A 17771-nucleotide genomic window follows, 5' to 3' on the forward strand; every position below is an offset into this window, starting at 1 on the left:
GTCTGTTCATTGTACATCGTGTAATTCATTTTTATCAGTTACTGTTGTACAATAAATGGACTTGATTTACGAATTCCTGAGATCCTGACAAAGAGGATTTGGATTCAAATTTGAGAATCGAGACCTATGAGTACCGTACATGGGGAATTTTCGTGAAAGAGTAGGATTCTCTACTCTTCTATTCTTATCATCTTTCCTCCCCTACTCTCATACATTATTTTTTGTTTTATTATCTTTATAAAAAAAATCAATATAAAATGTTGACGTAATTTATCTGTGACCGGTCAAATGAGAAGATGAGGGAGATTAGGAGAAGGGAGAGAATCCTTCTTCTTTGGTGAAAGGGGTGATATGCGTGGGTTGCGTCATTATTTACTGGGCTGTAGGCGTAGCCTGTACTGTACAGGTCAGATGAATTCTTTTTTTTTTTTTAATTTTTAACAAACGATATTATTTACACTCATAAAGGACGAGTCATAATAATGTGGTTCAAATTCATCTTTGACGAGAATCAAACTTAAGTTAAGACCTCTTACTTACAAATAAAGAGAAATATCATTAAATCATAATACTAGGTGGCTAGTGCTTTCATCTTTATCTAAGTCATTTTTCTATTTTCCTATTCAACATTCATTTGGTGAGATCATGAGAATTCGTGAATCGTGTTCATTCATCGTACATCGTGTAATTAATTTTTATCAGTTACCGTTGTACGATAAATGAACACGATTTACGAATGAGATTCTCACTAAGAGGATCCGAATTCATATTTGAGGACCAAGACCCGTGAGTACCGTACATGGGAATTTTTGGTGAAAGGGGTGATATGCGTGGGGTGCTTCATTATTTACTGGGCTGTAGGAGTAGCCTGTATTGTACAGGTCAGATGATTTTTTTTTTTTTTAACAAACGATATTATTTACACTTGTAGTAGACGAGTCATAATAATGTAGTTCAAATTCATCTTTGACGAGAATCAAACTTAATATCTCTTACTTATAAATAAAGAAGAATATCATTAAATCATAGTATTAGATGACAAATGTTTTCACCTTTATCTAAGTCATTTTTCTATTTTCCAATTCAACATTCCTTTTGATGAGATCATAAGAATTTGTGAATCGTGTCCTTTCATCATATATTATGTAATTAATTTTTATCAGTTATTATTGTACGATAAATGAACACGATTTACAAATATCTGAGATCCTCACAAAGAGGATCCGAATTCAAATTTGAGGACAGAGACCCGTGAGTACCGTACGTGGGGATTTTTGGTGAAAGGGGTGATATGCGTAGGGTGCTTCATTATTTACTGGGCTGTAGGCGTAGCCTGTACTGTACAGGTTCTTTTTTTTTTTTTAATTTTTAACAAATGATATTATTTACAGTCATAGTAATGTGGTTCAAACTTATCTTTGACGAGAATCAAATTTTAGACCTCTTACTTACAAATAAAGAGAAATACCAATAAATCGTAATACTAGATGGCAAATTTTTTCACCTTTATCTAAGTCATTTTCTATTTTCCAATTCAACGTTTTACATAAATTTTAAAGAAAAATATAATTCTTCTATTATTAAAATTGAAATCTAGAGTCCCTAATTCATTATAATTGCATAAACGTAAACGAATAGATCTTTTTTTCCTTTTTCTTATAAAATACGAGTCATTATTCCAATATCATGAAGAAAAAAAATATTAGTATTCGATACATAACTACTAATGTTCTTGACAATGAATAATAATTGTTAGATCTTTGATAAAAATCCAAACTTCAAGATCTAACGATTAAAATACCAGGGGCACCCGATACCCCGGAGCACCCAAGAATTTTTGTATGGTATGATTCGCTATACTACTTCTTGATGTTGTCTACCTAACCCGGCTTCTAATTATACAATTCAAGCATTAAGTAGTGTAGATAATTTAGAATTAATTACATGCTGAATTTTAATTAGCTCACCTTCATACTGTATTTGTATTTGAGGTAAGCTTTTATGTAGGGCTCCAAATCACCGTCCATTACCGAAGTGATATCCGACGTCTCATGTCCCGTCCTCACGTCCTTGACGAGTTTGTAGGGATGGAACACGTAGTTTCTGATTTGTTGGCCCCATTCTGCCTTCACCACATCTCCTCGTATTTGCTTAATTTCCGACGCCCTTTGCTCCTCGGCAATCACTAACAGCTTGGCTTTCAACCTGGCTAGAGCCTTGATCTTGTTTGCAAGCTGGGACCTCTCCTCTGCATTGTAGTAGTCAAGAAATAGAGGTCATCACAAAGCTCACATACTTCTTTATTAAACTTCACAAATACAAAATCAAAACGGGGCCAGAAGCTATCATTCTTTTACTTCCACCAACAAAAAAATGACCAAGGGAAAATATTTCCACTGGTGAAAACCAACAAAGAAATCATGGGGCTAAGGAAACCTGTGCAGCGAACGGTAACACCAGTGGGGATGTGAGTCATCCGGACAGCACTTTCAATTTTGTTCACATTCTGGCCTCCTTTTCCGCCTGCCCTTGAAAAACTTATGTCCAGGTCCTCTTCAGGTAATTCAACTTTCAAAGACTCCTCAGGTAGAAGAGGCATGACATCAACGCCAGAGAAACTTGTCTGCACACAGCTTCAAGTTAGAACACACAATATAGGATATGTGCGCCCACTCTCTTTCCCTCCCCCCTCCTTCCAAATGTGTGCAAAGCCCACTTTCAGTAGTAATTTTTAGCAAACTAGTTATGTACCTAAGGCTGTTCAACTCAACAAGACGAATGTCAACTCTCCACATATGGAAAACCCTGTCCCCTCATAATCAGTTTCTGTAATTAAATGTTTAATAATTCATAGTTACCAGAAGGTTTATAGATACCTGGCGAAGACCTTTGGCATTAAAAGGGGACTGCCTTACAATACGGTGTGTTCCTTTCTCCCCCGACAAATACCCATAAGCATAACGACCTTCAACTTCAATTGTCGCTGACTTAATTCCAGCTTCCTCTCCCTGTGATTTCTCAACAACTCGTGTCTTGTATCTCTGCTTTTCTGCCCACCTCACATACATCCTGAGTAACATTTCAGCCCAGTCCTGCACTGAGAATTATCAAAGGTTTTATACAAGAAAAACATAAACATGTGATTTGTGAACTAACCTGAACACTCTTAAATAACACATAACCATGGAATCAAGCAGAAGTCCACACAAACAATGAATAGGGGATAAAGGTCGTACCCAGTGCACAAGGCTCCTGCTATACGCAGGGTCTGGGAGAGGTGAATGTCGGCTAGCCTTACCCCCATTTATGGAGAGGCTGCTCCCAAGTCTCGAACCCGAGACCTACCGCTCATGAGCAAAGGCACTTGCCATCGCACCAAGTGCGACCTCTAAACAATGAATAGGGGATGCTGATGATAAATTCAGTAATTGCTGAAACAAAAGCTTTACCATCCCCATACAGTATTCTCAAAAGTAGTAAGATAAGTTACTTTTGGCCAGGTATGAATGAGATAGATGTGTCTTAATTTCTAAAAGAAATTCATTCATGAGAAATGCAATATGTTTTACTGTAATGGCGTTACAGCACCTACATATGCATCTCACAGAATCTAAAATTTCCATTGAACTTATAAGAACCATAAAGGACTAGTTGCTCTTCCTTTGCGCATATGTTCTAATTACCTGTGCATCAGTACCTCCAGCACCAGCTGTAATAAAGATGACAGCACCTTCCTTGTCATAAGGCCCCGAAAGAAGTTGAGTTAACTCAAACCTATCCATTCCTTTGTTCAATTCTTTGATGATACTGGCAGCCTCTTCAAGAAGTCCATGGTCTATGGAGTCCATCTCTTCGGTTAGCTTGACTATTGTTTCTACATCTTCAACCTGCATTGAATGAATTTGATCCACAATGCAATTTAAGAGGAGCTCACTTTCTGATATTCAATATTTGTAAATGAGCATAGGTATGCAGAGGTAAATTAGTAAAAGATCTCCTACTAGACAGTATGATTTTGTACTCATATTAAAACTGCCCACTTCATATCATCATATCACACTTCAAGCACAACCAATTATCCAGAAAAACGACAACGATGCTATGTCACCCCATAGAAACGATGCGAAAACAATATTCTAAACAGAATTAAAGAAATTTGGGCATAGACCTGTGATTTGAACTCATTCAGCAATTTTATCCTGTCTTTGACATCAGTCAGGGCCGAAAGGTTTTCTTGAGCCTGAGCTCGATCATCCCAAAAGGCGGTATCAGCTGCTTTCAACTCCAAGTCAGCAACTTCTTGCTCTAACTTGTGCAGACAAGCAGAGTTTCTTATCTCCTTAACGCGTATTGCGGCAGTTTCTACATCCTTTCTTAAGAAATAAAAATCTGTGAGACATAAGATGAACTACAACATTGTCAGTGATTGATGTGCAAATGAAAGCAGCACCATCCGTACACCACGCATGCTCTCATTCAAATCAAACTTGAAAAGCAGTCAAAACAGACCTTGCATTGCCCATTCTCTTGCGTCGGTGTTGACCCCGCCGCTTGCTTGGCTCTCCGGCTTCGCCAGTAAAACTGAGTCACATCAAAAATCAACAGTAAGCAATTCGGAATTCATTCTCTACACAGCATATAAACAAAATAAATATCAAAAAATAGAAAACTCGAGCATCTAAAGTGTTTTGCTTTCGGTAACGTCCTGTGAAATGCACCACAGTACAACCGTCAAATCGAATTTTTCAAATATTAAGCATAAGAAATCAAAGCAAGTAGAAACTAGAAACCCAAAACAGAAAATTTCACATGCAAAAACAACTGGAAAGTGGAAGCCCATAAAAAAGTTAATGAGATATATAAAACCAATTGCAAATTTGCAACCACACACTCACAAAAACGGCAAAAATAGAACAAACCCAATATATTATCCCATAAACAAAATTGCAACATAAAGCTCAACAATTGGAAACAACGCAGAGGCAGAGGGAAATCAAGAAAAGCAGTGCGTGAACTGAAACCTGCAGGACGAAGCGGATGAGAGGTAGAAAGCTGTGTAGAGGAAGGGTAAGTGTAGGAGGAGAAACGGCAAGGAGAGGAAGTGGGCTTTTGCAGTAACAGTGGCAGTTTAGTAATTAGAGACTTCGAGGGGCATAAGATGGCCGTTGAGCTGCACACAGGTCGAAGATGACGCTCCATAGCTGCTGTGCTGCTGTGCTGCTGATACAACAAGTTCAGGCTCTGCACAAAACCAACATAGTTTTACGACTCCAGTGCTAGTCCAATTGTATGGATGACAAAGAAAACCCGCCTAGCTTGTACGCTGTGGGTGACGCGTGGTGGTGTTCGCACTGTTCGGGACCAAATTGCAATAACGAGTCTTGACTTCGTTTGTTTACATTTTCATCCTCGGAGTTTCGTTTTGATTACGCTTTAGTCCAAATCCGTCTAATAAGTTGGTTTTCCATCCATTTTTGTGCACCTCTTCCTCTTTCTCTTTGAAAATTCATATCGGAAAGACTGGACCAACGATGTTTACGGAATGAAACTACAAAGACGAAAGTGCTATATAATAAATTGCAAGGAAGAAAGTGAGAATTCTTGTAAACTAAATGAATTCTTATAGAATTTAGCATTTCATCAGTTTATTCGAATTTGATTCTCTTATACATACACAAATTATGAGTGTGATTCCTATAACACTATTGTTGTATCGTTGCGAGTTTAATAGTTGCAGCCCACTATTTGAGACTCCTATATTAAGCCTTTTTGATGTGAGATGAAAATTTTGAGTTTAATTTTAATCAAATTCACAAGAAGGCTAAAAACATTTGAGCTCAATAGAGCTAGTTCAATTGTTGGTGTAGTACAAAGTTTTTTTTTTTTTTGTGAAACTGGTAAATTCATTGCCAGGGCTAAAGCCAATTGAGTATAAGAAAAGCTGAAAAACACTTGGCTAACAGAGAACATAACATAATACAAACAACAACTAGATCATTGAGTGGATCAAGAAAACTAGACGCTGCACTGAGTGCAAGGCGTCACCCCTCAACAATCCAAGAAGGACTAACTAGAAGAAGCGCAAGGTAGACCGTCGTAGTTGAGAACATGAACAAAAAAAAGATGGAGGTCTCACGACCCAAGTATCAGCACCCATCTCATGAAAGTGCATGGCGTTTAAACCTTCCCCAATTTGAATGGATTCCAAGGTATAGGCCCGGGTCATTAACTTGCTGCATACCCAGAATACCTGCCAACTCCGAACCCAAATCGCAAGGCATATTTGCACCAAAGAAAATGCTAGACTTCTGCAAGCCGATCTGATGAAATCTTTGATTGAGCCCAACATAAGTTACAAAATTGCAACATGGGCTTATAATTGATTGAGAGCCATATACCCATCAACCTTTTTGGACATCACAACACAACAAAGCCCCAAGGACAAAACCGGCAACAAAAATGTAAGTAGAGTTATAAAATTAAATTAGGGTTTCATCTGGTACACCGCCTCCTCGGACTTTGAGAGAGAACTCGCTGCCTCCGGTCTCGACCAAGCAACGAGCAAAATGGTACGTGCGTTTCCACTCTTACTGCTGCGCGCATTTTCCTTCTCACTTAGAAGTTGGTGGTTTTGCTGTCTGAATTTGCATTTTCATTTGTAAGATGAGCTTTATGAATTTGATACCAAATCTACTGTCTTGCGTATCTAGTATCATATAATTATCAAAGGAAGAATTGTGTTCATCTCTTCTTTATACTCAATTTAGTTGGGTGGATAGATAGACTGTTAGATAGATTATGCATCATCTTCATCATCAGCATCATCCTTTGTTTGATTTGATCTGAGTATGTAGAATTGACCACTTCTAAGTGAGTATATTTCAATGTTTGATTTATTCACGACATGATCGATATGAGTGGTGAGAAGAGAACATACGATTCAAATTAAAAATAACGGGAAATTAGCCATTTTCAAATGTTTTTGGAATTTAGTTTCATTTTTTGTTTGTTCCTTCGTTTTTCTTGTTTATTTCGTGTTTTGGAGCTCATCGTAAAAACAGTGGTTCTCATCCTTATGATTCTGGAAAAGGAACTCTGACTGCTTTCATGATTTTGATGCTCCCGGCCTTATATATTCCCCAATGCTTCTGGTTTGCTGTAGCTTTAAAATTCCGTTAGTATTTTTATTCTAAAATTTGAACCAGAGGGTACTATTTCAAGGTCACAGAATAGTGCGACTTTCATTTTAGTATCGATCTCGTGGTAAATTTTGCATAGGTTGGTTGAAATGAAACACATGTGGTCTTTTCATATGAAACGTCTGACGGTGTTTTGTAATCCTCTTTGTTGGTGTTTCACCCATCATTGTTCTTGTATCCTTCTACCAGTATAGATTTTATAATCATGTTAAAAAGTAATTTACTCGCTAAGAATCTGGTTCTGTTATAAATCTGTTCAAGTAATGGATTATAGATGTTGAAACATGTGAACATACATGCCTTACTTAGATGTAAACTTTAGAATGTATAATGATCTGTGATGTTTATAGTTTATAATATGTGTGTGCACCAACAGCCGAAGCAGATCCATGAGATCAAGGATTTCCTTCTAACTGCAAGAAGGAAGGATGCCCGGAATGTCAAAATCAAGAGGACCAAGGATGCTGTCAAGTTCAAGGTTCGGTGCTCCAAGTACCTTTACACACTTTGTGTGTTTGATTCCGAGAAGGCCGACAAGTTGAAGCAATCTCTTCCTCCAGGTATAAATTTTCGTGATCACTGGTGTAATTTATTACAGTGGGCAACTCGTACTAGTCTATTCTTATTGTGAATTAATGTGCATGAATCCCTCTTCTTTATTATGTTGTTGCCATTGTTGTTCTATTTTTCGGTTGTGGAGCACGGTGGATTCTATGTCATCCTGGAGAAGAGTAGTTTGTGTTGAGTCAGGGGACTTCCATCTGTTATTTTGTTTTATAAGCTCACCCACGGTTAAAACTAATTATTTCTTTTGTACATCTGATTTGTAGGTCTGAACGTTCAGGACCCTTGAACAAGGATTTTGGAGTAGCTGGTGGGCAAATTCTAGTGAATGCAGCAATGGAATGAATCTATTTTTGTTTGAACTTAAAAAGATTATTATGGCGGGATGATGATGATAACGTTGTTGGTATTAGATGTTAAAATGCCGAGATATTTGTGGTTAATGTGTGTGTGTGACCTAAGTGATTTGTTTAGATGTTTTGGTTATGGATCCGTCTGGTTTGTGTTTCCGTGTTGGTGTTTGGAGTTAACGGTTTACAGTGGTAGAATCTAGAATGTGAGTAAGCGATTTTCGTTTGGGATATGCTTCTTAGATGCCTTGAAGTATGTTGGACCACTCGCATTATCCAAACTCATCCGTCGATGGATAACTATTGAATTGCCGGTGGCACTGGCTTGGACGGTTTGGTACAACAACAAAGTAAACTAATTAGAGGGAGAGCCAGGGCAGTTGGTGAGAGGGAGCGGGGACAGATGAGTTTAAAAACTATTTCACTTTAAAATTAAGTAATAAAAAAGAGTTGGGTAAAAATAAAGTATCTAAAAACATAACCTCCAAGCAGTTGCTTTAAAATTAATATCCATGAGATAATTCAAAGTGGCTTGTACGGAAAAGAAAAGTGTTAAAATATGAGCTACTTCCCCTAATAAAAGCATAGAATAAAGAGAACTTTAACAAAAAAACTCTTGGTATTGTTCACTTTAACGAAAAATTATATTTTTACACTAAAAATCAATCTTGGTTCTATTCACTTTACCCTTTATTTTGTTAAAAATCAAAGTTTTCAAACTCTTTTAATTAATTTTCTTTAAAATTAAATGCAATAAGAAGGAAATCCTACAATATTCACTTTTGAGGAAATTTTTTTGCTCATTCCCAATAACGGAGCCATTCCTCGTTTCTGCACTAGAATTTTGATATTAAAAACATAAAAATAAAAAATTATGCGCACAAGGTGATTAACAAGCCAAACACAAATAATAATAACATCTAATTTATCGTTTGACAAAAAAAATTAATAATAACAATAATTTTAAATTATATAGAAATTGACAATTAGATTATTTCTTAAACGTTAATAGACGTGTTCATTTTTTTATTAATAATTTATCATTTAATTTACAAACTTTTATTTATAAATTCAATTGTTATTAGATGGTGTGAGACGACACAAAAACAAAAACAAAAACATTATACATACATGTGGATGTGATGCCGTTTTCTCACTTGTCACTTTGACTCACTCTGCATACGTAGTAGTTGTGGGAGAGACCAGTGGAGACGAGAAGAGAAGAGAACAACGGCATAGCAATATCCATGACAGGCCGCTGCTTCTGCCCCTGTTTCGACTTCGAACACGAGAACCGCACCTCCTCCGACACGGAGGTGGAGCCGGTGCTGCTGGTTTCTGGCATAGGAGGCTCCATTCTGCACTCCAAGAGGAGGAAGTTGGGGTTCGACACCCGGGTCTGGGTCCGGATCTTATTGGCTGACTTGGAGTTCAAGAAGAAGCTATGGTCTATCTACAATCCCCAAACAGGTTGCTTTCTCTCTCTTTCTATACACTCTTCCTCCCTCCTGTTTATACTTGCGTGATATTAATATTGTATGTATATATATCCATCCATCCACAAACACACACAATTGCAATTAGCTCTGGAGCAAGATTATACAAGCGAGAGACTCCGACAGACAAGTCTAAGTGTTGGTCTTTTTATTGTTTTCTTTCGAAATTGAGAACCTTGTTTTGGGTCGGTGGCAATTGGGAAACCAAACCAAAATGTATGCAGGAAAGAAAGACAAGATAAAGACAAGTGTGGAATTTTTTCAATCGTCTCATCTGTCACTGTTTGCTTGCTGGATTCTACTGGGATTGGGAAGAGACCATGCATAACATGATACTTTTAGTCAGTGTTAAGATTTACCATTTCATTGCTAAGATATCTTCACATGTTTTCGAATCAATTCGATATATGCAAAACATGTTTCAACTTTCATCTATCATGTTACGATTTCATTCAAAATTTATAACCAAGTCAAAATTTTATTTCAAGAGCTATCATTTCCCTTCAAGATTAGTTTGTATGATCTACCCATAAACATGAATGAAGCATCAAATCCAACGGCCACCAGGTTGGTTTCCTACCATTTGAATCGTGTAAGACGCCTAAAACATGTTAGTCTAGGGAAATCACAAATTCATCTCCAATTTTGCATCTGTTATTCGATGTTCTAGTTCTGTGTAGAATCAGCCTCTTACTAGACTCATTTGCCTTTCCAGGTTATACTGAAACGCTAGACAAAGACACTGAAATTGTGGTCCCAGATGACGATTACGGCCTGTATGCAATTGATATTCTAGATCCTTCCTGGGTTAGAATTATACTTGTCTCCATGGATTCTCATAGTTTGGTTATGACATCACTGAATTATGGGCTTATATTATATTTCTTCATGTTTCCAGTTTGTCAAATTGATACGTTTGAAAGAGGTATACCAGTTCCATGATATGATTGATATGCTTGTCGGATGTGGATATAAGAAGGGAACCACTTTGTTTGGATACGGATATGATTTTCGACAAAGCAATAGGTAACTCCTTTTCAGCTGGTTACTTCTTTTTGGTGGCTAAATTTTATAGAGTAATTGTATGCAAGCAACCATTTCTGGTGTTTGAACTATCACAACAATGTCTGACAATTGGGTTCCTTGTTTCCAATAATCTGACCACCGTGGTTATTATGTTGGCAGAATTGACAAGTTAATGGAAGGTCTTAAGGTGAAACTGGAAACTGCTTACAAGGCTTCTGGGGGTAGAAAAGTGAATATAATTTCGCATTCAATGGGTGGACTGCTAGTCACATGTTTTATGTCACTCCATAATGATGTGCGCATAGTGTCTCTTGGTGACTAGTTGAAGTTTATGAATTTTCATTGAATATATGCAGAAAATATAAACTCCTCTTCTCACTAGAGGCAAATCATTCATCGGCAGGTATTTTCGAAGTACGTGAGTAAATGGATCTGCATAGCTTGCCCTTTTCAAGGTAGTTTCCTTTATGCCAATTGTCTTCGTATTTGGACATATGTCAGCGGTACTTAGTGAAATCTGTTCATTGAATCTTCTCAGGTAGCTAGAAAACCATACTATGCATTCCCCTTCGGCCTCTTTTGCTCAACATCCCAATATTTAGTCTTCTTAGACTGGGAGTCAAAGTATTTGAAAAATCGTGATATTTATGCTTTCATCCCTGATTGTTGATTATACAATTCAAATTACAGGTGCACCAGGATGCATCAATGATTCTCTCTTAACTGGATTACAGTTTGTTGAAGGCTTGGAAAGTTACTTTTTTGTATCAAGGTGGACTATGCACCAGCTGGTAATACATTGAATTAAACAGTTGAACACCATAAAGAATTGCTCAATGTCGTTCTTGTAATATGTAATTGACTTGCATACTTATTTTCCTTTTTTAGGAAGTTGGGCATATCCGTCCAGCCAATCAAAATAATAAAGATATTATTGTTCTTTATAGCATTTCATCCATAACAAGTATTTGGCTACATTTTTCAGTTCTTACCCTTTTTTATTCGATAAGCTGTTGCTATTAGGAAGAACTAACCCTGAATAAGTTTGTTTTCACATATAGTTGGTTGAGTGTCCGTCAATCTATGAGATGTTGGCAAATCCAAAATTTAAATGGAAAAGGTGCCCAGAAATTCAGGTTTGGAGGAACAATTCTACAGATGGGGAAACTTTGGTTGATTTGGAGTCTTATGGCCCAATTGAAAGCATTCCTTTGTTTGAAGAAGCATTGAAACATAATGAGGTACCACTTTTCTGATTTTTCTTTCTACAAAACTCGGGAAAAGTCTTCAAAATTTCTTGTGTTATTTTGGCTTGTTTAGTTATGTATTATGTCAAGTGCCTAAATCATTGGGGCAAATCTTGCTTTCTGGTGTGGTGTTGTACTGTATTTAGGAAAACAATTATACATCTTTCATAAGGATTCGACGTGATCATGGAGTGCCGGCTGTCGACTACCTGATGCCCTCCCCCTCCTCCTTTATCCGGGCTTGGGACCGGCAATGTAAAATTACATAGGCGGAGTTAAAACAATTATACATCTAATATGATTAAATCCAATACTTATCAGAGCTCAAGATGGATACACTATGCTAGCAGCCTAGCACTATAGACAACTTTATCTAGTAACACATTAATCATGTTGTCAATGCCAGTGGACAATAGTTGTTTCGGGTTGCAGTAGTTGTCCGAGTTTTGTCTCCCTGCACATATCTGAATGTCTCGCCATTACTTCTTTCTCTCTTAATCAATAGCTTGAGCTTATGTCAATCTCTTTCATTGCAGCTAAATTATGATGGCAAAACGGTAGCTTTGCCATTTAACCATTCTATTCTCAGATGGGCTGCTGAGACTCACCAAGTTTTGAACAGTGCTAAACTACCAGATAGCGTCAGCTTCTATAACATTTATGGCACATCGTTCGACACCCCTTTTGATGTTTGGTATGTAAGAGAACTACTTTATGAAATAGGAATACGTAAGGAATTTAAATTCAAAATAAGTAGCAGCTGGACCGATACTTAAATCAAACCAGGAAACATGTGAACAGGGTTTGCAATCCTTGGTATGACTGGTTGCTCAGTTGAGACAGAGATGTTTATTATTTTAGTACACATGCGAACTAATTTTGCAAAATAAAATAAAGAACTAATAGAAATTGACTAGCAGAACAAATTTAAATGGAAGTTCTCAGGGTTTGACATTGTAAAACAAAATGGTTTGATGAATATACAATCCAGTAGGCGTATCATTCTGTTTATTTCATAAGCTGTATCATTTCCCTATCAAGTTATGTAACTGTTAATTTGGTAGTGATCTGACATATATATTACTAATGCAGTTACGGTTCGGAGACATCTCCAATACAGGACCTGTCTGAAATATGCCATTCAATTGTGAGTTATTTACTGTTTGTGAATCCCTGAATTTTCTCCAAGTCATGTGTGTAGGTATCCCATCGGTTCATAGTTTTAACTTTTAAACAGCCTAGATCATATGTCCTTTGATCTCTGATCGCTGAAGTAGTCTTTAATAGTAGCTTCCAGTTTTGACACAGATTATGCACCCCTGGGATGTTAATGCTTTTATGCCCTATGTCCTCTCTGTGATTTACACGATCTCTTTCTTTCCAGCCTCAGTATTCTTATGTGGATGGAGATGAAACAGTTCCGGCTGAGTCAGCAAAGGTGCGCTATCCGACCTTTCATATGTTCCTAGTGTTAATATATATGCTCTATTCAATAGTTCCTGCTGGGTTTTATTTGCGAAGTATTATTGTGGTTTCTGAATTTGAGCGAATTTGATCGAACTTTCTATCTTAATTACTATTGAACAGGCAGATGGATTTGCTGCAGTGGAAAGAGTAGCAATAGCTGCAAGGCACCGGGAATTATTGCGGGACAAAACAGTTTTTCAACATATCCAAAGGTGGTTGGGAGTCGAACAGAAGGTCAGCAGACATTCTAAGATATCCAAAGTTGCAGACGCCTCTTCAAATAAGCATGCAAATGTGTGAAATCCTTTTTCGATCTGCTTGAAATTTAATGAAAGGACATTCCATTTTAAAAATAATATCGCTACGATAGCATCTTGAAATTGTACGGAATTCTTTATTTATGACTTTTGAGTGCTATTTGTTATTTCAGTATTGTATGTATAATATTGTTGGTATGCATGTTAATTTCCTTGAATAGTTAATCGAGTGGTGGTATTGTGACATTAAATTTAAATCACATTTACATACGCTACAATAATCACATGATTGTCATTTACTTTTATACTATGAATGAATTTTGGCATGGAAAACACGTTTTGTCGATCTTATACTCTTTGCACCATGGAATCGGAAACCAAGTGAAGTGAAGGTATAGTTGCCGGGTGAAAAAAGCGAGTCCCCATGGGCCATGCTTGACAAATCTTGGCCCCCTTGCAAGTTTGCAAATTGCAGTTGCTAGGCCTGCCCAAATTAAAGATACAAATCTTCTACCCGGGTAGCTAGTGGCAAGTAGATGATCAATTAAAGCTATAAAAGGGCCAAGTTTGCTGATGTGAGGGTGAACCAGAATCTAATCTCAAGATAACATTACACTTAACCATAATTAAACACGCTAAACTAAACACTTTTGAAGAACATCATGCGAACTTAATTTGTAGTAGAAGAACCGCAATAATTTTTAATGAATATGAATTACTATACAGATATATGTATAGAATTGAATAAAATCATAGCTAGGGCTAGGGAAACACAAAGATGGATACATTTAGCCTCCACATCGAACTTTAACGATCCGAACCGTCTATTTTGTAAGTATTGATTCATAGATCATCCTTGCAAAAATTCAATTCAATCCGAAACTATTTGCCTATTTAATTATTAAGAACAAATTTCATTGTTTTTTATATAAAAAAATATTCGTTAATTTCTTTGAACTCATTAGATGTCTTAAACATTTCTGATTTAGTTAATATTTTGTAAGGATGATATATGAGGTGCAACTTGAAAAATAGATAGTTCGGATCGTTAAAATTCGATGTGATGTGGACCTTACAACTAATCCTCATTTTTATAAAAAAAATAGGAATCCCTTCCCTTAAAGGTTTCTGCCTACCCAAATCAACAAGCTGGAATCTCATATATATATATATATATATATATATATATATAGAGAGAGAGAGAGAGAGATATATATATATATATATATATATATATATAGAGAGAGAGAGAGAGAGAGAGAGAGAGAGATATATATACATATATATATATAGAGAGAGAGAGAGAAACCAAATAATATATATATAGAGAGAGAGAGAGACCAAATAATATGTATTAATGATTAAATTATTAATTAAATTTCAATTAATGTTTATAATTTCTATTAATAACACATTTTTATTTCATAAATTTAATTTAAAATTTTAGTCCTCCTAATATTAATAACACACACATGCTCAGGTCAGGAATGAAGGAGGGGGGAGGAGTTGGTAGTGGTACAGGTGGAAGACAGCCACCTTCAGTCGCACGCAAACGCATGACCCCATTATCCCATCCATGCTATATATAATGCAGTAATTTGATTTATAAATTTGAGTTCATGCATACATGCATGTCCTTCTAGTTAATAAATGCAGAGGGAGCCAGTGTTATTAATAATTGATTGGCACATATATAATTACGCATGGTAAGGAAGGAAGAAGATCAACTCGGGGCCCGAAGTACCAATCAGTGACAACCAACACTTAAATCTATTTTAGTTGTTGCTTCCAAATTCTAACTTCAACTTCAAGAAATACATCCAAAGAAAGCTGAAAGAATTTAATTTTTTATTTTTCTTACTTTGTTTTATTATATTTATTATTCAAAAGAAGATGAAAGATTAAAAAGATTTTTTATGAACTTTCTGTTATTTCACAATTTAACATCAATTGTTACGTCAATATTATAAAATATTATGATAAAAATATAAAGTAAAAAAGGTTCGTATAAAGTCCCATTTCTAAGAGATTGTCTGTTTTAACCTTTCCGAAAGAAGATTGAGGGAGACGGATGTGGAACGAAGAGATGGTGCGTGGTAATGGCACGGTCAAAGGTCAAAAAAGTATGAATCCCAAACACAGAGATTTTATTTATTTAATGGCTAGGGTTTTGGAGTTCGATGTGAATTATTCTATATAATAAATGGAGCAAATAATTTAGAGAGGAGAGATATGAATGAATGAGTGATGAAAACCCCTCCCCCCTCTCCCCTCCCGAGAAAAGTAAAAGAGACGAGAATGAGCATTCCTAGGACCTGTTTGCTTATGCGATGATTCTATTTGGAGGAGATATGTAAGAGTCAGTCTCACAGACACGCATACGCACAGCACCACCTGCCGGTGCAGGGTTTAATTATTTATTTTACCTTTTCGATGGACAAATGAAAAGCCCAAATCCCATCTCTCTCTCTCTCTCTCTCTCTCTGCTATACTTAATTGACTTGTTTACATGAGGAAGAAGGGTTCGCAATTTATAAGGGTCCCCAATTCATGGAATGAATAACCATTCATTTCCTTGTTTCTGCATGCAATGCAAGCAGCATACACATAATAGATTAATGGAGGATACTCGGTCAAATTCGAGGACAAGGTTAATTTAAGAACTCAGTCGAGTTGCGGAAGAGTTAACAATCTAACTGTAATTACGAAATGCTTTCTTAAATTATATCTTTCTAATTCTTCTCATTTCGTAATCGTCTATTTTTTAAGATGCCTTTTAAAGATTTACTCTTTAAAAAATAACAAAAAATGATAAATTATGTGACTTTTTGGCTAACGTTGTTATTATTTCAGTGATTTAATTGAAAAAAATAATTTTTCTATTCATTAGATGATCGTCATATGACTAGTTTCTGACTTTGGTTCATTTTTATCAAAACTGATATTTTAAAAGGACATATAAAACTCCAGTTCATATTGCCATGCAACATTATAAAATTAGAAGGATACAAAGAAAGTTTTTTTTTACTCCACTTATTTAAAGGTTATTAGACGATCTTTTTAGCCACCTACACACTGTTGTTTTTAGTCTTATTGATAGTTTTTGTTTGATTCATTTAAATCAATGACTAAAAAATAAATGTGTATGAAAAAAAGAAGTGAATATTACGTTTTATGTAAAACTAACATATAATTAAGGAGAAAAAAAAAAGCAAGACCGGATGGGATGGGAGGAAAAAGAGTATGGGAACGAGGGGTTGGACCCTTTTAGCTTTAGGAAACAAAAGTCTTGCTTTTCCTTAGGTGACATGGAATTAAAGCTCTGCTTTAATGGAGGCCTCAGGCCGGGGTTGTAATATTTGCTGCATGGCATTTACCAAAAAAATATTTGCTGCATGGATAAAGGGTGCGAGAGAGAGAAATCTTTAACGCAGTGGGTGTGGAGTTTTGTGGTATTATTTCCAAGAAGGCACGGGTGCTCCGCTGATTTCTCCAATGCGATCCCAGTTCCCACAGGGGCTTTGGCTCTCTTTGAAAGGAAAATTGATATAATATTTCTATAAATAAACATCTCCTCGATTTTCATGCCATGATTATTTTTCTTATTTGTCGTATATCTTCATTCCACTCTTGTTCCATCTTCGTTAGTTCATTTGTGGAACTACTAACTACAAAAGTGTGTATGGTTGGATGCATAGATAAGGAAATGTGTTTTCGTCTTTACAGTTTATTTATGTTATTAACCGTAAGTTCATCCTTGATCTTATTTATATTTGTTTAGTTTCACAGTCCAACAACAAAAAAAAACTTTCACAGCATGTATATTTCGAAGGAAAAATTATAATTGTTATCCACAAAACCGGCCAAAGGTGAAAATAATCCACATTCCACATTGTGTATATTTCGATGATTTCGTACCCTAAACCCTACATGAACAACACTTCCCAACTAATTTAACTGATGTGTATTATTGTATAAATGCACTTCATTCAATTATTTTGGTCATGTACACGTAGAGATTAACTTGTAGGATACACTACTAGAAGTGTTAAAACTCCATCGATCTTTGCATCAAATATATGAAATACATGGTTATGCAAAACTACAAATCTAGATTGTTGTTAATATATAAATCTTTCCGAGGATCCATTAGAATATTCTCAAG

General features: G+C 36.1%; 2 protein-coding genes across 2 annotated transcripts; one reads left to right on the forward strand and one right to left on the reverse strand.

Annotated features, from left to right (window-relative positions):
• Positions 1-1687: 1687 nt before the first annotated feature.
• Positions 1688-5326, reverse strand: LOC126618368 (peptide chain release factor PrfB1, chloroplastic-like). Its single transcript, XM_050286408.1, has 7 exons — positions 5022-5326; positions 4510-4581; positions 4169-4389; positions 3684-3887; positions 2877-3092; positions 2437-2623; positions 1688-2248 (listed from the first exon to the last, which is right to left on the reverse strand). Exons 1-7 carry the CDS (start codon positions 5197-5199, stop codon positions 1959-1961), a joined length of 1368 nt encoding a protein of 455 aa, XP_050142365.1. The 5' UTR covers positions 5200-5326; the 3' UTR covers positions 1688-1958.
• A 3931-nt stretch (positions 5327-9257) lies between these two features.
• LOC126618369 (phospholipase A(1) LCAT3-like) lies at positions 9258-13887 on the forward strand. Its single transcript, XM_050286409.1, has 11 exons — positions 9258-9583; positions 10325-10416; positions 10508-10635; positions 10795-10930; positions 11039-11090; positions 11326-11426; positions 11697-11876; positions 12419-12576; positions 12975-13029; positions 13267-13320; positions 13470-13887. Exons 1-11 carry the CDS (start codon positions 9361-9363, stop codon positions 13647-13649), a joined length of 1359 nt encoding a protein of 452 aa, XP_050142366.1. The 5' UTR covers positions 9258-9360; the 3' UTR covers positions 13650-13887.
• The last annotated feature ends 3884 nt before the right edge of the window (positions 13888-17771 follow it).

Source organism: Malus sylvestris, chromosome 4 (genome assembly GCF_916048215.2).
Source record: "Malus sylvestris chromosome 4, drMalSylv7.2, whole genome shotgun sequence".
NCBI classification, from domain to species: Eukaryota; Viridiplantae; Streptophyta; class Magnoliopsida; order Rosales; family Rosaceae; genus Malus; species Malus sylvestris.

What these genes read in the sequence shown, in the direction of transcription:
- LOC126618368 (XM_050286408.1), bottom strand. Translation starts at nt 5,199, where the DNA reads ATGGAGCGTCATCTTCGACCTGTGTGCAGCTCAACGGCCATCTTATGC. An exon ending in TGAATGAGTTCAAATCACAG is followed by an intron (nt 3,888 to 4,168) that starts GTCTATGCCCAA and finishes CATTCAATGCAG; the next exon opens with GTTGAAGATGTAGAAACAAT. An exon ending in CTGGAGGTACTGATGCACAG is followed by an intron (nt 3,093 to 3,683) that starts GTAATTAGAACA and finishes TTCTCAGTGCAG; the next exon opens with GACTGGGCTGAAATGTTACT.
- LOC126618369 (XM_050286409.1), top strand. Translation starts at nt 9,361, where the DNA reads ATGACAGGCCGCTGCTTCTGCCCCTGTTTCGACTTCGAACACGAGAAC. An exon ending in ATATTCTAGATCCTTCCTGG is followed by an intron (nt 10,417 to 10,507) that starts GTTAGAATTATA and finishes TCATGTTTCCAG; the next exon opens with TTTGTCAAATTGATACGTTT. An exon ending in GACACCCCTTTTGATGTTTG is followed by an intron (nt 12,577 to 12,974) that starts GTATGTAAGAGA and finishes TTACTAATGCAG; the next exon opens with TTACGGTTCGGAGACATCTC.